The 19,265-nt window shown below is 50.7% G+C and overlaps 1 protein-coding gene across 1 annotated transcript in view; it reads left to right on the top strand.

The window, feature by feature from the left end:
* NUTF2 (nuclear transport factor 2) overlaps positions 1–11,232 on the top strand; it is a 36,669-nt gene extending 25,437 nt beyond the window's left edge. The window contains exons 3-5 of the mRNA XM_038740040.1: positions 1,342–1,413; positions 1,533–1,631; positions 7,594–11,232. Of these exons, the coding sequence (XP_038595968.1) occupies positions 1,342–1,413; positions 1,533–1,631; positions 7,594–7,707 (285 nt within the window). The 3' untranslated portion in view covers positions 7,708–11,232. The remainder of the gene's footprint in view (positions 1–1,341; positions 1,414–1,532; positions 1,632–7,593) is intronic.
* The last annotated feature ends 8,033 nt before the right edge of the window (positions 11,233–19,265 follow it).

Consider the following 19,265-nt stretch of genomic DNA (forward strand, 5'->3'; position numbering starts at 1 on the left):
ATGCTCAATAAATAGGTTATTATTATGTTTAAGCGCTTCCTGTGTGTCAAGCTAAGTGCTGGAGTGGAAACAAGTTAATCAGTTTGGACACCATACCTGTCCCACATGGGGCTCACAGTCTAAGTAGGAGGGAGGAGGATTTAATCCCCATTTTACTGCTGAGGAAACTTAAACCCTCTGGACCTAAGTCCCACTGGTAGCTATCCAGTCATGGAGGGGGCAGGAGGGAATGTGAGTTGGGAGAGGTAAGTCAGCTAAGCAGTCTTTGGGGTGCAGAAGCTGGAAGGTCAGCAGAGGGTCAGAGCGATTAGAATGTGGGGTTGTTGGGTAGGAAGGGGGTTGGAGACCAGCAAGGCCCCACACCAACTGGCCCCAGCCTCGAAATCCCCGTTGGGCTCTTTTGTGAGCTCTCTGCAGACTCTTTGTTGTCAGGAGGTGGCACTTGGAGACCGCCTCTGTCTGGAGAAGAGGCTGTGTTCCTAAGTAGGAGGGGTTGGGAGGTGGCAGTCCCTTCCCTAGAAAGCATCCGGTCAGAATGGCCAGCAAACTCCCTCTGTCGCTCATTCATTCATTCATTCAGTCAGTCAGTCGTATTTATTGAGCGCTTACTGTGTGCAGAGCACTGTACTAAGCGCTTGGAAAGTACAAGTCGCAACATAGAGAGACAGTCCCCACCCAGCAGTAGGCTCACAGTCTTGAAGGGGGAGACGGGCGACAAAACAAAGCATGTGGACAGGTGTCAAGTTGTCAGAACAAACAAAATTAAAGCTAAATGCACATCATTAACAAAATAAATAGGATAGTAAATATGCCTGGTCAGAGCCTAAAGAGGGACGGTGGTCTGGAGTGGACCATAATCCCAACTCTGACTGCTCCCCCATCCTGCCGGGTTCTGACCTGTCGTCGACACAGTGGCCTATTTTTCTGAGGCTGGCCGACTTGCCTCTTGGGCTCTTTTTCTCCTCCCTTCCCCTCTGCTCTGAGTTGTTTCTTCGGAACAAGCCCCCCTAGCCGGGACTTGTCCTTACTCCCTAGCAGCCAGGGTGACAATGATGGCGATGACTCCCAGCCTGCAACTTGGGCTGCAGGCGTTGCTCCCTTGAAACAAAGATGCTTCTGGGAGACCCCCCAGAGTTTGGGAATCCACAGTATCGATTGGGGAACGCACTAAAGAAGCAAAAGACCCGATCCCAACGATTGAAGAGCTTTCAATCCAAAGGAAAATCAGGGCCCAGATTAGGAGGCTGATGGGGATCAGGGAGACTCGTGGCCTGGTTTTTGACTCCTGCGGCGGCAGCTGCCTCTTTCCTCTCCTTTTCTTACTGGTTTTCTGCATTTCAGATTGATGCATCATGCCTTACATGGGAAGGGCAGCAATTCCAGGGAAAAGCGGCAATTGTGGAAAAGTTGTCTGTGAGTATGCGACTCTCTACCTTTCCTTTCCTCGTGGGGCTGGATGCCTTGGTGATTTTTCAGTGTCACCCTCTTACTGCTGCTACCGCCACATTCACCCTTCTTTCCGTCCCTTCCAGAGCCTCCCGTTCCAGAAAATCCAGCACAGCATCACAGCGCAGGACCATCAGCCCACCCCTGACAGCTGCATACTCAGTATGGTTGTGGGCCAGCTAAAGGTAAGGCCTACCTTTTGCTTTTCAAAGGACATTTCCTGTTGGACGGAGTGGGAGACGGGAGACTTGCAGGGGAGGAATTTGAGCACTTTGATTTTCTGTTCATGTTTGCCCTCTTCCACACCGTCTCCCCACCCCCAGGTGGGAAAGGTCAGTGTCTCAGGCCTCAGGGGAGCAGGGCTCAGCTCTAGGACAGTCTGGGAAAGCAAAGGCACGAGGCCCTCCCGCCAGTATGTATCAGATTTTGCGGCTTGGGGCAGAGGCTCAGTAACAAGCCATTCCCACCTTGTGAGAGCGATGTTTCACGTCACTCTTACTGGAGGGAGCTTGGCCCCGGATCTAACTGGGGCTTGTGTCGGTGACCTGTTGCAGCTTCGGTTCAGGGTCAGAAATGCCCCCGGCCTATTCCCCCCGTGGGACTGATCAGGACACAGTGAGGGTGCTTCAATTCCAAAGTCCTTGGACTGTGTTTCCTTCCTTGTGCCAGACTGTGACCCCCTGCCCCTCTAGCCTTCCCTGATGGGAACCACCCCAGGTAAAGAAGGGCACTTGGACTGCTTCACCCTCACTCTCCCATCGAGAATAGTTCCAGTCAGTGCTCCTCGGTAACATCCTGGTGATTTGCTACCCACCATCCAAATCCAAATGGCTAGCTTTGGATTTGGGCCCCCGAGCGGCAAGGGAGGCTATCGGGGATTTGCTGCCGGCCCTACCCCCCGGGGGGGCCCAGCAGTTGGTTATGGAAGAAAGCCCAGTAGTTGCCTCAGCTTCCTCCCCAAAGCGATGGCGGGCGCTTCCCGAGAAAATAGTACTTTGTTTTTTGTCCAACGCTCTTTCCTGTTTTCCAAACTGCTTTCCCATCAATTATCGTATTTGATCGTCGCACACTCCCTGAGAGGCAAGTATTTTTATCCCCATCTTACAGATGAGGAAACCGAGGCTCAGAGAAGTTAAGTGACTTATCCAAGGTAACCCATCAGGCCAGGGGCGGAACCAGGACTAGATCCCAGGTCTCCTGATTCCCAGCCCCGTGCCCTTTTCCATTAGACAACACTGCCCATATTAGGTTCCCAGCAGTTTTCACTGACACCCCGCTTTATAGGAGATATCAGTCAATCAATAAAAGTATTTAATGTGTGTGTTTAATGTATATATGTACACACACACCCCAGAAAAAATATCCAAGTCAGACTCCTAAGTCTCCCTCAGGGGTATGTAATCAGACAGCAACTGAAATTGGGCAACCTCAGACATACTCCAGTTTGGTACTGGTTCTAAACTTAACCTAGGTTAGCAACGTCCACTACGTTTTCATGCAACATCTACTTTCCTTCTCACAGAAGGCCTTCCGTATGGAGCTTCTTCTTTGACCCTGAGGGCCTCCGTGTAAAACTTGCTCAGCTTGGAGTGGGGAAGCAAGAGAGGTCGATCCTCTGTCCTCTCTGTCTCCCCTTCTTAGCTTTTTCTTCTGATCTCCCCTGGAATTGGTTGAGCTCCAGCAGATGAGCTGGCCACCCTTAGAGTGATGGACAGGGCATGGAAGTGACCCCCTCTTTATGGCAGGCACCTCGTGGCAGAAAGGCTGTCATTTCCCTTTCTGGTTCTCCCCATGACAGTGAGTCAGACCCTCCCCAGAGTTTATGGACCTGGGAGCTAGAGCCCTGCATGGGAACTCTATCTTACACCCGAACCTGCCCTGAACCCTCAGACCATCGTCCTTCCATACCCATACAGAGCAAAAACCAATCGGCTTTTGTGCCCCGACCCCTAAATTTGCTGTGGGTCGGGCTGGGCAAACTAGGGCCATTGCAAGTCTCTACAACGTGGCGGCCGGCCTGCCATCCTCCCCTCAGAGAGGAGGGATGTGGGCCGAGGTGGGGATATTGGGAGGGAGGGCCTCAGGACTGGCATGGCACACTTCCAACTGTGAGACTTTCCTCGGTATTTTGCTTCAGCAGTGACTCACTCGTTTGTTTAGTGTAGAGGACCTTATCTGCACCTGACCTGAACCCACAGCCTAATACTAATTATCCAATTCAACTAGAATCTTTGTTGTGGGTACTTGTACATTGGGTCAGGTACATTGCAGATATGTGAGCCTGAAACCTGTGGGCCCTGGCATATGCAGAGATGACTGTGATTCCCTATAATGGTACTTATATATTGAATTTGTATAGCACTTATTTCCCAAAGTATTTTCACATTATGTACCTGGCTTTTTCCCCCCCTCACAACCTCCCAGTGAGAAAGAAAGAGGAAGATATTATTATCAGATGAGTACACTGAGCCAAGCGATTAAGTGAGTTGTTCAGGGTCACAGAGCAGGCCGGGGCAGAGCTGAGACTGGCCATCAATCGACCATTCACGAGTGCTCATGCACCTACAAAGTGAAACCTCTGAGCAGTTGGTGTGCAAAGAGCCAATCGTACAGTTTAAACACATGTGAATGTAGTTTGTGTCTTTGTGGAGGTGTGATTATTGAAATAATAAGAATCATTTAAAGTTAATATTGTACTCACCTTGCCATTTTCTGATGGGAACTTGGGCGGGAAGGAGTGGAGGAGAGAATAAAGGGGAGAGGAGAGTGAGAGAACTTAGTCTTGGTTCTTTTCATTTTGGGGAAGGGGCTGCGGGGGGCGTCTGGGTGCCAGAGTTGCAGAGCACCACATCTGCCGTTACCATTTCATTCTCCCGCATCTCTGGAGATTGTGATAAATGTGCACGGTGCCCGACGTGGAGCCCACTCTTGCCTCCTACCCTATTGCTTCCTTGCCCGGCATGGAGCCGCACCTGCTGCCGCCCTCAGTGCGCGTGGTGCCTGGCACGGGGGGCTATCCTTGCCCCTGCTATCCATGGAGGCCAGTGGTCCTTTCCCTGCCCAGTTTGGCTGGCCCACTTCGACGTCACTGCTGCTTGTGTGGATTCAGGGGGACGGGGGAACGTGAGAGCAGCTCCACCTGGCCCTATTGTCTGGTGAAGATGGATAAGAACTACACCAATTCTTGGGTGGGGTTGGGGGGCAAGGGGGTGGTGCCGGCAGAGGGCAAGGAGTGGTGCCCCTCTCTTGGCTGCAGTTCAGCCCCTTTCCGGCTCAAAGGGGCAGAGTGGGGCCTGCCGGCTACTTCCTGCCCAAACTGCCGTGGGGGCAAAGGTAACGGGAACTTACCTTGGCAACCCACGTTTGGTATTCAAAGGGAGGCATAGGTTGCTGATCCCAGGCCTACTGCATGCAGCTTACTGAACTAAGCCCGTGGGGGGATTCAGTAGAGGCAAAAGACGATAGTCCCGCCCTCGGGGAGTTTACAGTCTAATGGGGGAAACGGATACAGAACGACAGAGAAGAGAAAGGCAGATGAGTGCAGGGGTGGTAGTTGGGAAGAGGGAGGAAGTAGCCTGCGGTGAAGACAATTAACTGGGGAGGACCTCGCGGAGGAGGTGGGATTTCCAAAGGGTTTTGAAGATGGGGAGAGTTGTGATGGTGGGCAGGGAATGTGTCTGTTTATTGTGGTGTTGAACTCTCCCAAGCGCTTAGTACAGTGCTCTGCACGCAGTAAGTGCTCAATAAATACGACTGAGCGAGTGAATGAGTGAATCTGGATGATTTAGTTAGGTTCTCCGACCCAGATCCATGTTCTTTCCCCTGCATCACACTGCACTCCCTCCCATCTCTCCCAGATGTGGAAGGGATTGTATTCTGACACCCCCATCTAGACTGTGAGCACACTGTGGCCAGGGAACCTCTCTACCAACTCTGTTATATTGCACTCTCACAAGCGTTTAGTACAGTGCCCTGCACACAGTAAGCACTCAGTAAATACCATTGAGTGCTTGACCCCCATCCAGTCAGATTCATGGGAAAGAGGCTGGGCACTTGGCTAGCTGGGCTGTCACTACATTGAAAAGGGGAGGGGGGCTGGCTTGTCAGTCAGTGCCCTCTCGGGTACTGTCTGCACCTGGGCTGCCAACTGGAGCGGGTCTTCCCCCTCCCTCTCCCCCGAGTTGCAGGAGGAGGAGTTATCCTAGTCTGGGGAATCTGGGTTTCCTTGGGGTGTCAGTGTTCCCTGGAGGTGATGTTGGAGGGACAGGTGTCGGCGAACGACTTGGAGAAGGCTTTGAGTCTAGATTCAGGACCCCTCTGAGATCAAAAACTTTGTCCAAAGTAGGGGGGGTGGAGGGGAACGGGGACGGACTGTGGCTTGAGGGAGGATAGGTTTTTCAAAGGTTTGTGCACGAAACATCATGGATCCTCTCCATTGTTGATGGGTTCTCCAGCTCACATTCTGCTTCCTTTCTCATTTCTCAGATCTCTGACTCTTCTTCCTTCAGCCAGAAAGGAGAGATAATTTCCATTTGCACTGCCAGAGCCTTCTCAAGCAGAGACGGTGTCTTTAGCACCCCTGAAGCTTTCCTCTTGCCAGCGATACCTCTCTCTCTCTCCCTGTGACTTGGCTCAGATGGTTTGACCAAATTCTAGGGTTTCATCAAGCCCACTTTTTGGCAGTTAGTTGGGAGCCTGGGTTCGGTCTTCTGACCATCCCTACGTGTGATGTATAAGGCTTGGCTCCCGCCGCCCCAATAGCCCTTGGCCTGGTCCCCACTTGAGCAAGGATGACTCCGGGACACCAGGATAAGTGAGTGCTTCCCACCAGGCCCCTGGTGCTACCTACCAGGTTTGAAGCTCACGACTGCTGCCTGTGCTGCATTCTCTTGGCAACGGGCAGAGCAGCAAGGCGTGGGGCTGCTTCTGAGAGCCCTGGGGCATTTGCCCAGCCATCATCGCTCCGGGCCCATACGATCGGCCTCCATATATGGAGGCTGCCATTCCAATACCCCCCCTCCCCACCCCCCAGGAAAGGGAGCAGACTGCTGCATTCCTGGGGGCCTGGTTTCCTGGCTGATCCTGCATCAGGTGGTCTGGTGGTCTTGAGCCCCACCACTTCAGCTGTCACGAGGATGCCTGACTTCAGCAAGCCGAGCTTGGGTTGTGGTTGCACTTCCCCCGGCAGCAATTATCTTGTCTTTGGGGCCCCCGGACATAGAGAACCCTGGTGATGGGTACATGCGCTCTCCCCACCTCTGCTCGGGAGAGCACGGTCTCACTTGGCTGGCCTAAAGCCCTTACGGATTGCCCCGGAAGCAGTGTTCTGTGGTATCTCTGAATTTAGGGAGTACCTGAATCGGTCTACAGAGCAGCAGAAACATTTCCTTTTTGGGAAAATCTTGGGCCACAACTGGGATGGCCAATCCTGCCCTGCGTGTGTTCCCACTCTGCTCACAATTCAGCCTAGGCTGAGCAGTTTGGGCTCTTGCAGCCTTTTCGGCTTTCCCGAGCTTGTCTGGGACTGTCCCTGCCCAGAGCCTGAGACTGGAACCGTGGTCTCTCGGTGGGCTCTGTGACCAAGGTCTGTGGGGGAGAGGGAATGAGTCTAGAGCTCCCCACGGGGGGTTTAGCTGTAGTGTCCTGTACAGTGCCGCCCCCCCCCCCCCCCCCCCCCCCACACCTCATTTGCAATAGTGAGAAAATCCTACTTGGGGGACCCAGTTGAACTAGGCAATCGAGTGCTGATCTTTATGCCTCTGTGTATCCAGGATGCTGGGAATCTGAGCTATTCTCAGGGTTCCTTTTGTATTTTTAGTATCTTATCCAACAACACCAACATTTGAGTTACCAGGATGCAACAGAGTTGCTTGATTTCTGGCCTGCTGGTGTGGGGGCTGCCTCATGGGCCTGCAGGTGGTTGGTTTCACAGCCTGAGGAGCACCAGCACATCCCGTTTGGTCATCTGTGGGGAGATTTCTCAGGTTTTTCTCGCTGTGGGGCAGAAGCTAACGGTCAGGGGCAAATGACAGGGCGCCCACCCCCACCCCATAAAACCCGGAGCTAGTTTTAACGCACGTAACATAATGAGCTTGCCTGGGAGTTTTCCTAGGCCACTCAAATGCTGTCCTTCCTCTCTCTTCACAGGCTGATGAAGACCCCATCATGGGATTCCACCAGATGTTTCTATTAAAGAACATCAACGATGCTTGGGTTTGCACCAACGACATGTTCAGGCTAGCACTGCACAACTTCGGCTGAGACCCTCTCTCCCCAAGGCACCTGTGCTGTCTCTTTCTCCCCTTCCTGTTATATTCATAACCCCCCCTACTCCCTCAAACTCTCCAAATATCATACACAAACCCACAATGCCACGGTGGGCAGATGGGCGTATGCCCCCTGGCACTCTGCTGTGACGGTGGTGTCACCAGTTGAGTGTGTTGTGCATGATGTTTGGACATTAGACTAGCTACATCTGACAGGAGAAGTTTGTGTTGTACCAGCGCATGCCTTGGAAAGACTAAATAATGCAAAAGGTTGTGTCTCTTTCTCTCTCTCTCTCTCTCACACACACTCTCTCTCTCTCTCTCTCTCTCTCTCTCTCTCTCTCTCTCTCTCTCTCTTTCCTCCCCAAATAATGTACTGACAAGTTACTCTAGTAACCCAAAGAAACAAAGGAGAAAGCAGCAGCTGCCTGCAAAGCCTAGTTACCGATTTGTTCAGATGTTCAATGCTACATTATACAATAAAACCATGAAAATTTTCTTAACAGTTTAAATTGTTTTAATTAGTTGGCTGTTAAGTGCATATCTTCAAAGTTTTAATCTGTTTCTTCCTTTCATATCTGGAAGCCCAGAACCACCCCCTTCAGAAACCAAACTTCTGTAGCACTCTTAGTCTGGACAGATTCCTTCTCTCCTGCCTCTCCCTGCAGCAGCAGCAGCAGCAGCTGCAGGAGCAGCAGGAAATGGGCTCCTGGAGGAGGGGAAGAGTGCACCAACCAGTCGCACTAACAATGAAGCTTACGGCTTTCCTCGGAGTGTATTAAAATGCTGACCCTGGGAAACAAACAGGTCTTTCTCCTCTAGCCTTTCTGAGGCTAGCTTGCTATTCATGTTGCATAGAAACCAATAGGACAGCCCAGCCAGAAGGATGGATCTTCCCCTTTCCCTGGCCTCAGCGCCCAGCCTTTGTTTCTTCCTAATTCCGGTGTTTCGAGTGAGTTGCAACTCCTCGGCGATGAGCAATTTGAAAACACTACCAGCCTCGCGTCCTGTCTTCCAGAGCTTGAAGGGGGCCGCCAATGCCTACTAGAGTGGCCTGCGTCCCTTGGGGGCAGTCGGGGACTCCTCGTTGAGGTTTGCTCTAGGGTAGCAGCCATTCCCTGGCATCAGTGTTTTGAGCTGATCGAGAGCCTTGCAAGGGGATGAGGTTTAGGCTCCCTCTTTCTGGGTTGGGCTTGTACAAGGGTGGGGAGAGGGGGAGAGTTGGTCCTTTGAAACTGTGCTTTGGAGAAGGGCTGAATCTGAGCTGGCCCTTTCCTCTCCTTGCTTCTCTTTGGTAGAAGCAGGTTCTTGAGGCTGCTGAGCATTTTCCTCCTAGGACTGGCTTTCCGAGAAGCACTTTACTCCACCTAAGGCAAGTGAGGGATCCGGAGGGGGCAGAAAGAGGGTATTTGGCTTTCTTAGCGGACAAGGCAGCGGCCGATCCTGTCGCTGGGAGGGCTGCCTCACCTGCTCCTTGGTAGATGGATCAAACGGAGGGGTCCAACTCCCAGGTAGATCCCTTGGAGCAGGCGAGGTCCCGGCCGGGTCCCTTCTCCTGAAAGGTATTGATTAAATCAAGCCACTAACGGTTCCTTCCTCTGGCTCCTGGAGCTGAAAGGAATCAAAGGACGGAAGCAGAAAGCCAATGAACCCTTTTGTGAGGGATGAATTTGGGGGTGTTTCTTGAAACACTCCTCTCCCTTCTGGCAATCGGGGACACCTCTGAAAAGCTTCCAGCCGTGCAGCCCTATTTTACCCTCATAGGTTTTGCTGCCAGAATTTCTTCCATTCCTCCCTCTCCAGCAGATGCTAGTCTGGCTTGGTTTTGCCACCTAAATCGAGTGCCAACAATCCCTCTTTGCACCCAGTCGACTCTTAAGGTGGGCGTGATTTGCTTGAATTTATTCTTACAAGGATGTTGTTTGCTGCTTTATCTCAGGGATTAAGATTGTTTTTTTTTTAATTCCAATTTGATGAGCTGGGAGGAGCGAGGAGCCGGTATTGAGATCTGGTTTCCTTCAGTCAGAAATGGGAGCCCCATTTAAACTTGCCACTGGTAGACATGGTTGACATGGGCACAGGATATACTGCTCTCCCTAAAAAATCTTGTCTTTTTTTAGGCTAAACAGGGCAGTATCAGGACTTGGTCAGGGGCAGCCAGGGTTGGTGACCCAGGCTAGTGGTGGGGGGAGGGGAGGGGATCTTTTTCCTCCCTCGAGCAGTATTATTCTATGCACTGGAGTGATGTGGCTGGGCTCTCCTCCCCTTTCTCCCCCTAAAATCAAACGGAGTTCCTCAGCATGTGGAGGAATGTCACAAAGTCTACACCTACCACCTTGCCACTTTCCCACCTAGCTTTATCTCCTGCTAGTTACTGGCTTTTCATTTGAACCCAGGAACATCAGCCACCATGGTATTGTGTGGTGTGGCTGTGCAGATGTTTGTGCCATGTCGCCCTTGTGGAGATAGAGCGGTTCTGAGTGCACAGTTGGCCTGTTGATCGGCTGGGGAAATGGAGCCCGCTCCTGCATCCTTCGGTTGAAGGGACCTTGTGCTCCTGGAATTCTTGTCCTGCTGGACTGTTCCCTGCCAGATTCCCCTAGGAGACACTGTTGCCTAGACCCATTAGCCTTAATCTCCAGGGTGTTCGTAGCCATATGAACAGGGAAGGAAAAAAAAAATCAGCTTTGCGATTCTTGGTCTCTGAGCGGAATTCCTTGTAGGAATTCAACTGGTGGTGCCAGAAACAATAAAAAAAAATATCTGGCCAAAACTGGGTGTAAAGAGACCCATTTCTGTTCTCTGCTTAATGAAGGGATAAAGGCTGCTCTTCAAGTTCCCCTCCAGTCTAATCACGCCTTGAACTTCCATCAGTGTCCTTCAGGCTGGTGGGATAGGGACCTGGCTTCCTTCGGTCCTCATTGCACCCTTCCTAGCCCTAGCGAAAACCCAAACTGAGCCAGCTCTGGAGACATCCCAGGCTTCAGCTGGTTTTGCACAGTTTCCCAGGATGAGGTCTTCTCTCCACTCCCAGGGCGCTTCCCCCCCTCCCACTCCCCCAACCCTCCCTTTCCTGGAAAGCCATCAAACTCTTGGAAGAAATGGAGACCCATGAAACCTGCCATGGCTAAGGAGCTGCAGTGAGAAAAGGCCAGAACAGTTTTCAGTCCAGACGGGCCAAAGCTGGTTTATGTAATTCTGTAACTCAAATGTTTCCCTTCTGTATGCTGTTTATCAAGGGCTGTCCCCTTTCTAGGAAGTTGAGTTTCTCCCAGGTGGAGGGCCAACAGGCCATGCCCATCCTTAACTGGGCAGATGTGCTATGTTCTCGAAAGCAAAGATGTTTGTTATGAAGGTAGGAGCGGATGTTATTTGGCAGGAGGAGGAGGGACTTGATCAGGTGCCTAGGCTAGGAATTTTGGACTCACCTGATACAATCACAATATAAACTGATGTATGATGGCTCCTCATTGTACCTGTGACTGAAATGTGTTATCAATAAAGAAGTTTTTTTTTTAAAGATGTTTTATTTGTTTGATCGGACACAGAAGCCTAGGCTGAATGAACTCTCGGGAACACCCCTCTCCGTCTAGCCCCATCCTGGGTTCTGGGCTCTTGAAACTAGGTTTCGGTACTCACTCTAGAGCCTCCTGAGTGGGGCGTGGGTTGGTGGGGGGAGAGGAGGGGTCGAGGTGTGGGGGGGTGCTACAGGGACTGATCTCACCGCTGTTCCAACCCTCCAGGCTTGGTCTAAACCAGAACAAAGAAGTTCAAGGGTTTAGGCCTGGGGTCAGTCACAGTTAACAGTATTGATGGAGGGCGGGGTTTATGTAAAAAGGCCTCAGTATTAACAGCTGCCTGGCCATGTTCCCCCATCACTGCCATCCTTGTTTCCCTAGGCAGTCTCCTTTCCTCTGAGGTTCTGAAGGCAGTGAGCAAGTGCATTGTCCTCCCTCCCCCCCTGCCCCTGCCCTCCTGTGTTTCAGGGAGGAGGCAAAGGAATGGTCAGCATTGGAATTCCTGCCCAGAAGCAGATGCATGGGGTGGGAGACCGGACCCCTTTGGGATCTGCTTCTCTCCAACTACATTCCTTCTCCCCTCTCCTCCCCCACCCCCGGCTGCCACCCCTTGTGGCTGGATATACGCCAGTCCTTCTAGACAGTACCGGATGGTTGTATCTGTATGTCGGGGAGGCGGCATTAGTTCAATTTGTTTAGCTAACTGATCATTCCAGAGAACCAGAGTACTCTTAGACTGTGAGCCCCATGTGGGACAGGAGCTGAAGCTGGGCTGACTTTTTTTTTTGTGGTATTTAAGTGCTTAGGTGTCAAGCACTGTTCTAAGGGCTGGGGTAGGTTCAAGATAACTAGGTCGGATACAGCCCCTGTCCCACATGAGGCTCACAGTCCAAGTTGGAGGCGGGGGGATTTAATCCCCATTTTACACATGCGGCCCAGAGAAGTGAAGTGATTTACCCCAGGTCAGACAGCAGGCAAATGACAGAGCCGGGATTAGAACCAAGGTCCTCGGATTCCCAGGCCCGTGCTCTATCCACTAGATCACACTGCTGCTCTTGTATCTACCCCCAGCACTTAGCACAGTGCTTAATAAATCCCAACATTATTTCCAGAGCAGTAGGAAATTCAGTTCCATTAGTCTGCGTGCATATTCATTCATTCAATCGTATTTATTGAGCGCTTAGAACAGTGCCTTGCACATTGTAAGCGCTTAGTAAATGCCATTATTATTATTATTATTACTGTACTAAGCGCTTGGGAAGTACAAGTTTGCAACATATAGAGATGGTCCCTACCCATCAACAGGCTCACAGTTGAGAAGCAGCGTGGCTCAGTGGAAAGATCATGGGCTTTGGAGTCAGAGGTCATGGGTTCGAATCCCGGCTCTGCCACATGTCTGCTGTGTGACCTTGGGCAAGTCACTTAACTTCTCTGAGCCTCAGTTACCTCATCTGTAAAATGGGGATTAAGACTGTGAACCCCACATGGGACAACCTGATCACTTTGTATCCCCCCCAGCGCTTAGAACAGTGCTTTGCACATAGTAAGCTCTTAACAAATGCCAACATTATTATTATTATTATTAGAAGGGGGAGAAAGACAACAGAACAAAACGTGGACAGGTGTCAAGTCATCAAATAGAAATAAAGCTAGATGCACGTCATTAACAAAATGAATAGAATAGTAAATATATACAAGTAAAATAAATAGAGTAAAAAATCTGTACAAACATATACAGGTGCTGTGGGGAGGGGAAGGAGGTAGGGTGGGGGGGGATGGGGAGGAGGAGAGGAAAAAAGGGGGCTCAGTCTGGGAAGGCCTTCTGGAGGAGGTGAGCTCTCACTAGGGCTTTGAAGGGAGGAAGAGAGCTAGTTTGGCGGATGTGCGGAGGGAGGGCATTCTAGGCAGGTCCGACCTCCCCAAAGTCACTCCCCCCGCCTTCTCCAACCCCCCGGCTCTCAACACTCTCTGCTACTCTCCCATCCTTCCCAGCAGTATCCTCAGAGGAGCTCTCCTCCCTCCTCTCAAGTGCTACTCTGGCCACCTGTGCTTCAGACCCCATTCCCTCTCATCTCATGAAACCTCTCGCTCCGTCCCTCCTCCCCTCCTTAACTTCCATCTTCAACCGCTCACTCTCCACTGGTTCCTTCCCCTCTGCCTTCAAACATGCCCATGTCTCTCCCATCCTATAAAAACCTTCCCTTGACCCCACCTCACCTTCTAGTTATCGCCCCATATCCGTTCTACCATTCCTTTCCAAACTCCTTGAATGAGTTGTCTACATGCGCTGCCTCGAATTCCTCAACTCCAACTCTCTCCTCGACCCCCTCCAGTCTGGCTTCCGTCCCCTACATTCCACGGAAACTGCCCTCTCTAAGGTCACCAATGACCTCCTGCTTGCCAAATCCAACGGCTCATACTCTATCCTAATCCTCCTCGACCTCTCGGCTGCCTTCGACACTGTGGACCACCCCCTTCTCAACACGCTATCTGACCTTGGCTTCACAGACTCTGTCCTCTCCTGGTTCTCCTCTTATCTCTCCGGTCGTTCTTTCTCAGTCTCTTTTGCAGGCTCCTACTCCCCCTCCCATCCCCTTACTGGGGGGGTTCCCCAAGGTTCAGTTCTCGGTCCCCTTCTGTTCTCGATCTACACTCACTCCCTTGGTGACCTCATTCGCTCCCACGGCTTCAACTATCATCTCTACGTGGATGACACCCAGATCTACATCTCTGCCCCTGCTCTCTCCCCCTCTCTCCAGGCTCTCATCTCCTCCTGCCTTCAGGACATCTCCATCTGGATGTCTGCCCACCACCTAAAACTCAACATGTCCAAGACTGAACTCCTTGTCTTCCCTCCCAAACCCTGCCCTCTCCCTGACTTTCCCATCTGTGTTGACGGCACTACCATCCTTCCCATCTCACAAGCCCGCAAACTTGGTGTCATCCTCGACTCTGCTCTCTCATTCACCCCTCACATCCAAGATCTCACCAAAACCTGCCGGTCTCAGCTCCGCAACATTGCCAAGATCCGCCCTTTCCTCTCCATCCATACCGCTACCCTGCTCGTTCAAGCTCTCATCCTATCCCGTCTGGACTACTGCATCAGCCTTCTCTCTGATCTCCCATCTTCGTGTCTCTCCCCACTTCAATCCATACTTCATGCTGCTGCCCGGATTGTCTTTGTCCAGAAACGCTTTGGGCATGCTACTCCCCTCCTCAAAAATCTCCAGTGGCTACCAATCAATCTGCGCATCAGGCAGAAACTCCTCACCCTCGGCTTCAAGGCTGTCCATCACCTCACCCCCTCCTACCTCACCTCCCTTCTCTCCTTTTCCAGCCCAGCCCGCACCCTCTGCTCCTCTCCCGCTAATCTCCTCACCGTGCCTCGTTCTCGCCTGTCCCACCGTCGACCCCCGGCCCACATCATCCCCCGGGCCTGGAATGCCCTCCCTCTGCCCATCCGCCAAGCTAGCTCTCTTCTTCCCTTCAAGGCCCTACTGAGAGCTCACCTCCTCCAGGAGGCCTTCCCAGACTGAGCCCCTTCCTTCCTCTCCCCCTCGTCCCCCATCCATCCCCCCCATCTTACCCCCTTCCCTTCCCCACAGCACCTGTATATATGTATATATGTTTGTACATATTTATTACTCTATTTATTTATTTATTTATTTATCTTACTTGTACATATCTATTCTATTTATTTTATTTTGTTAGTATGCTTGGTTTTGTTCTCTGTCTCCCCCTTCTAGACTGTGAGCCCGCTGTTGGGTAGGGACTGTCTCTATGTGTTGCCGACTTGTACTTCCCAAGCGCTTAGTACAGTGCTCTGCACACAGTAAGCGCTCAATAAATACGATTGATTGATTGATTGAGAGGACGTGGGCTGGAGGTCGACGGTGGGACGGGCGAGAACAAGGTACAGTGAGGAGGTTAGAGGCAGAGGAGCGGAGGGTGCGGGCTGGGCTGTAGAAGGAGAGAAGGGAGGTGAGGTAGGAGGGGGCGAGGTGATGGACAGCCTTGAAGCCGAGAGCGAGGAGTTTTTGCTTGATGCATAGGTTGACTGGCAGCCATTGGAGATTTTTGAGGAGGGGAGTAACATGACCAGAGAGTGCATATCTTGACGAACCACCTCTAAATAGTGGGGGTGGCAGCAGTAGGCTGATTGGGTTCTGGATTGCCCTGGTTAAGACACCTCAGCAGATCCCTGGTTGCTCCCCTTACTGAACAAGGGAACCGGCATAGCAATCTATTAACCGAATAACCTCCTCTAGCATTGAAGTGTTAATTTAGACCCTTCCTCAGCATTTATGTGTATATGTACAGTATATTCAACTCACACATAGTAAGGGCTTAACGAATACCATCATTATTATAGAGAAGCAGCGTGGCTCAATGGCAAGAGCCCGGGCTTGGGAGTCTGAGGTCATGGGTTCTAATCTTGGCTCTGCCACTTGTCAACTGTGTAACTTTGGGCAAATCACTTCGCTTCTCTGGGCCTCAGTTCCCTCATCTATAAAATGGGGATGAAGACTATGAGCCCCACGTGGGACAACCTAATCACCTTGTATCCCCCCCAGCGCTTAGAACAGTGCTTTGCACATAGTAAGCGCTTAACAAATACCATCATTTTTTTTGTATTTACCTTGTTGAGGAGCAGCACGGCCTAATGGCGAGAGCACTGGCCTGGGTATCAGAGGACCTGAATGGCTCTAATCCCAGCTCTGTCACTTGCCTGCTGTGTGACTTTGGGCAGGTCACTTAACTTCTCTGTGCCTCGTTACCTCGTCTGTGAAAATGGAGGTACAATATTTGTTCTCTAGACTGGGAGCCCCGTGTGAGACAGGGACTATGTCCAACCTGACTGACTTGTATCTATGTCAGTGCTTGGTACTGTGCTGGGCACATAGTAGGTGTTTAATCAATACCTTGATAATTATTATTATTACCCATTACCTTCAATTTATAAATTCCAGTACTTGTAAATATTTTGATGCCTGGGGAGCCGGGATGAGGACAGAAAGGGGGTGGGGGGCGACCAGGCCTAGGGAAGTGAAACAGCAGCTTTCAGCTCCTGCTTTGGGGAACCTTCTCATTCATTCATTCATTCTATCATTTTTATTCATTCAATCGTATTTATTGAGCACTTACTGTGTGCAGAGCACTGTACTAAGTGCTTGGGAAGTACAAGTTGGCAACATATAGAGACGGTCCCTACCCAACAACGGGCTCACAGTCTAGAAGGGGGAGACAGACAATAAAACAAAACATGTGGACAGGTGTCAAGTCATCAGAATAAATAGAAGTGAAGCTAGATGCACATCATTAACAAAATAAATAGAATAGTAAATATGTACAAGTAAAGTAAATAGAGTAATAAATCTGTACAAACATATATACAGGTACCATGGGGAGGGGAAGGAGGTAGGGCGGGGGGGGATGGGGAGGAGGAGAGGAAAAAGGGGGCTCATTCTGGGAAGGCCTCCTGGAGGAGGTGAGCTCTCAGTAGGGCTTTGAAGGCTCTCCCAAAAACTAGGCGACACTGTACAGAAAAGCCAGTGAGTTTCTGAAGAAAATAATTTTTATGTAAGCTCCTTGTGGGCAGGGAGTATTGCCTCTTGTTTTTGTTGTATTTTCCTAAATGCTTAGTACAGTGCATTATACCCAGTGGGTGCTTGAGAAATGCCATTCTACGACGACTACTACTACTGCTACTACTGCTACTACTACTACTACTCAGTCCCCCGGGGATTCACACTGTTAGCACATCCCCTTCTTTCTTGCCTTAATGCTGCATCACTTTCTGCCTCCTTAGCCCCCTGCTATCCCTTCAATCAATCAACATTCATTCATTCAATCCTATTTATTGAGTGCTTACTGTGTGCAGAGCACTGTGCTAAGCACTTGGGAGAGTACAATAAGAATTAGTAGCCACAATCCCTGTTCTACATCTACACTCCCTCCCTCGGAGAACTCATTCTCTCCCGTGGCTTCAACTACCATCTTTATGTGGATGGTTCCCAACTCTACATCTCCAGCCCTGATCTCTCGCCTTCTCTACAGTCTCGTATTTCCTCCTGCCTTGAGGACATCTCTATTTGGATGTCCTGTCAACATCTCAAACTTAAAAAAAAGGAACTTCTCATCATCCCACCCAAACCAAGCCTGGGACTCGTTGAGGGTAGGGGATGTGTCTACCAACTGTGTCGTACTGTACTTTCCCAAGTGCCTAGAACAGTGCTCTGCTCAAAGTAAGCACTCGATAAATAGGACTGATTAATTAACCCCGCCTTCCGGCTTCCCCGTCACTGTAGAAAACACTACCATCCTCCCTGTCTAACAAGCCCGTAACCTTGGCGTTATCCACAATTTACCTCTCTCATTGAATAATAATAATAATAATGGTATTTGTTAAGCGCTTCCTATGTGCCAAGTACTGTTCTAAGCACTGATACAAGGTAATCAGGTTGTCCCACGGGGGGCTCACAGTCTTAATCCCCATTTTACAGATGAGCTGAGGCACAGAGAAGTTAAGTGACTTGTCCAAGGTCACACAGCAGACAAGTGGCGGATCCAGGATTAGAACCCATGTCCTCTGACTCCCAAGCCTGTGCTCTTTCCGCTAAGCCACGCTGCTTCTCTTTCAACCCCACATATTCAATCTGTCACCAAATCCTGTCAGTTCTACCTTCACAAAAGCGCTACAGTCCGCCCTTTCCATCCAAACTGCTACTATACTGATCCAAGCACCTAGCCTGTCCCACCATGATTATCGCATCAGCCTCCTTGCTGACATCCCTGCCTCCTGTCTCTCCAGACTTTAATCCATACTTCACTCTGCCGTCCAGATCATTTTTCCTCAAAAACACTCAGTACACGTTTCCCCTCTCCTCAAGAACCTCAAGTGGTTATTCATTCGTTCGTTCATTCATTCATTCAATTGCATTTATTGATTGCTTACTGTGTGCAGAGCACTCTACTAAGCACTTGGGAGAGTACAATACAACAATAGACACATTCCCTGCCCACAGTGAGCTTACAAATCTTGGGGCGGGGAGACAGACATTAATATAAATAAATTACAGATAAGTACATAAGTGTTGTGGGGCTGGGAGGGGGGGATTAACAAAGGGAACAAGTCAGGGCAATGTAGAAGGGAATGGGAGAAGAGGAAATGGGGGTGCTAGTCAGGGAAGGTCTCTTGGAGGAGATGTGCCTTCAATAAAGCTTTGAAGTGGGGGAGAGTAATTGTTGGATTTGAGGAGGGAGGGGGTTCCAGGCCAGAGGCAGGACGTGGGTGAGGTGTCTGCGGCGAGATAAAAAAGATTGCCCATCCACCTCCGCATCCAACAGAAACTCCTTACCACTGGTTTTAAAGCACTCAGTCACCTTGCCCCCTCCTATCTTACCTTGCTGATTTCCTACCACAACCCAGCCTGCACACTTCGCTCTTCCGATGACAACCTACTTACTCACTATACCTCGATCTCAATCTCGCCGCCGACCTCTCGTGCACATCCTCCCTCTGGCCTGGAACTCCCTCTCCCTTCATATCCGACAGACAAGCACTCTCCCCACCTTCAAAGCCTTCTTAAAGTCGCATCTCCAAGAGGCCTTCCTGGACTAAGCTCTCATTTCCTCTATCATTACAATGTGCAGAGCACTGTACTAAAGCACTTGGGAGAGCACAATACAACCGAGTTGGTAGACACGATCCTTGCCCACAACAAGTTTACAGTCTAGAAGACTCTACTCCCTCTCCCTTATGCATCACCCTTTCACTTGAATTTGTTCACCCTTTATTTACTTCATCCCATCCTCTCTCTCCAAGCACTTATATACATATCCCTTATTGACGCCCATGCCCATCATCCCCGTCAGCTCTTCCATACATTTAACTCCCTTCTCGGGCCCCCTGTTCCTCCCCCTCCTCCTTTCCTCACCCCCAACGATCTGGCCTCCTACTTCATTAACAAAATTAAATCCATCAGGTCCGACCTCCCCAAAATCTCTTCCCCCCTTTCTCCAACCCCCTGGCTCT

Source organism: Tachyglossus aculeatus, chromosome X1, assembly GCF_015852505.1.
Source record: "Tachyglossus aculeatus isolate mTacAcu1 chromosome X1, mTacAcu1.pri, whole genome shotgun sequence".
Taxonomy (NCBI): domain Eukaryota; kingdom Metazoa; phylum Chordata; class Mammalia; order Monotremata; family Tachyglossidae; genus Tachyglossus; species Tachyglossus aculeatus.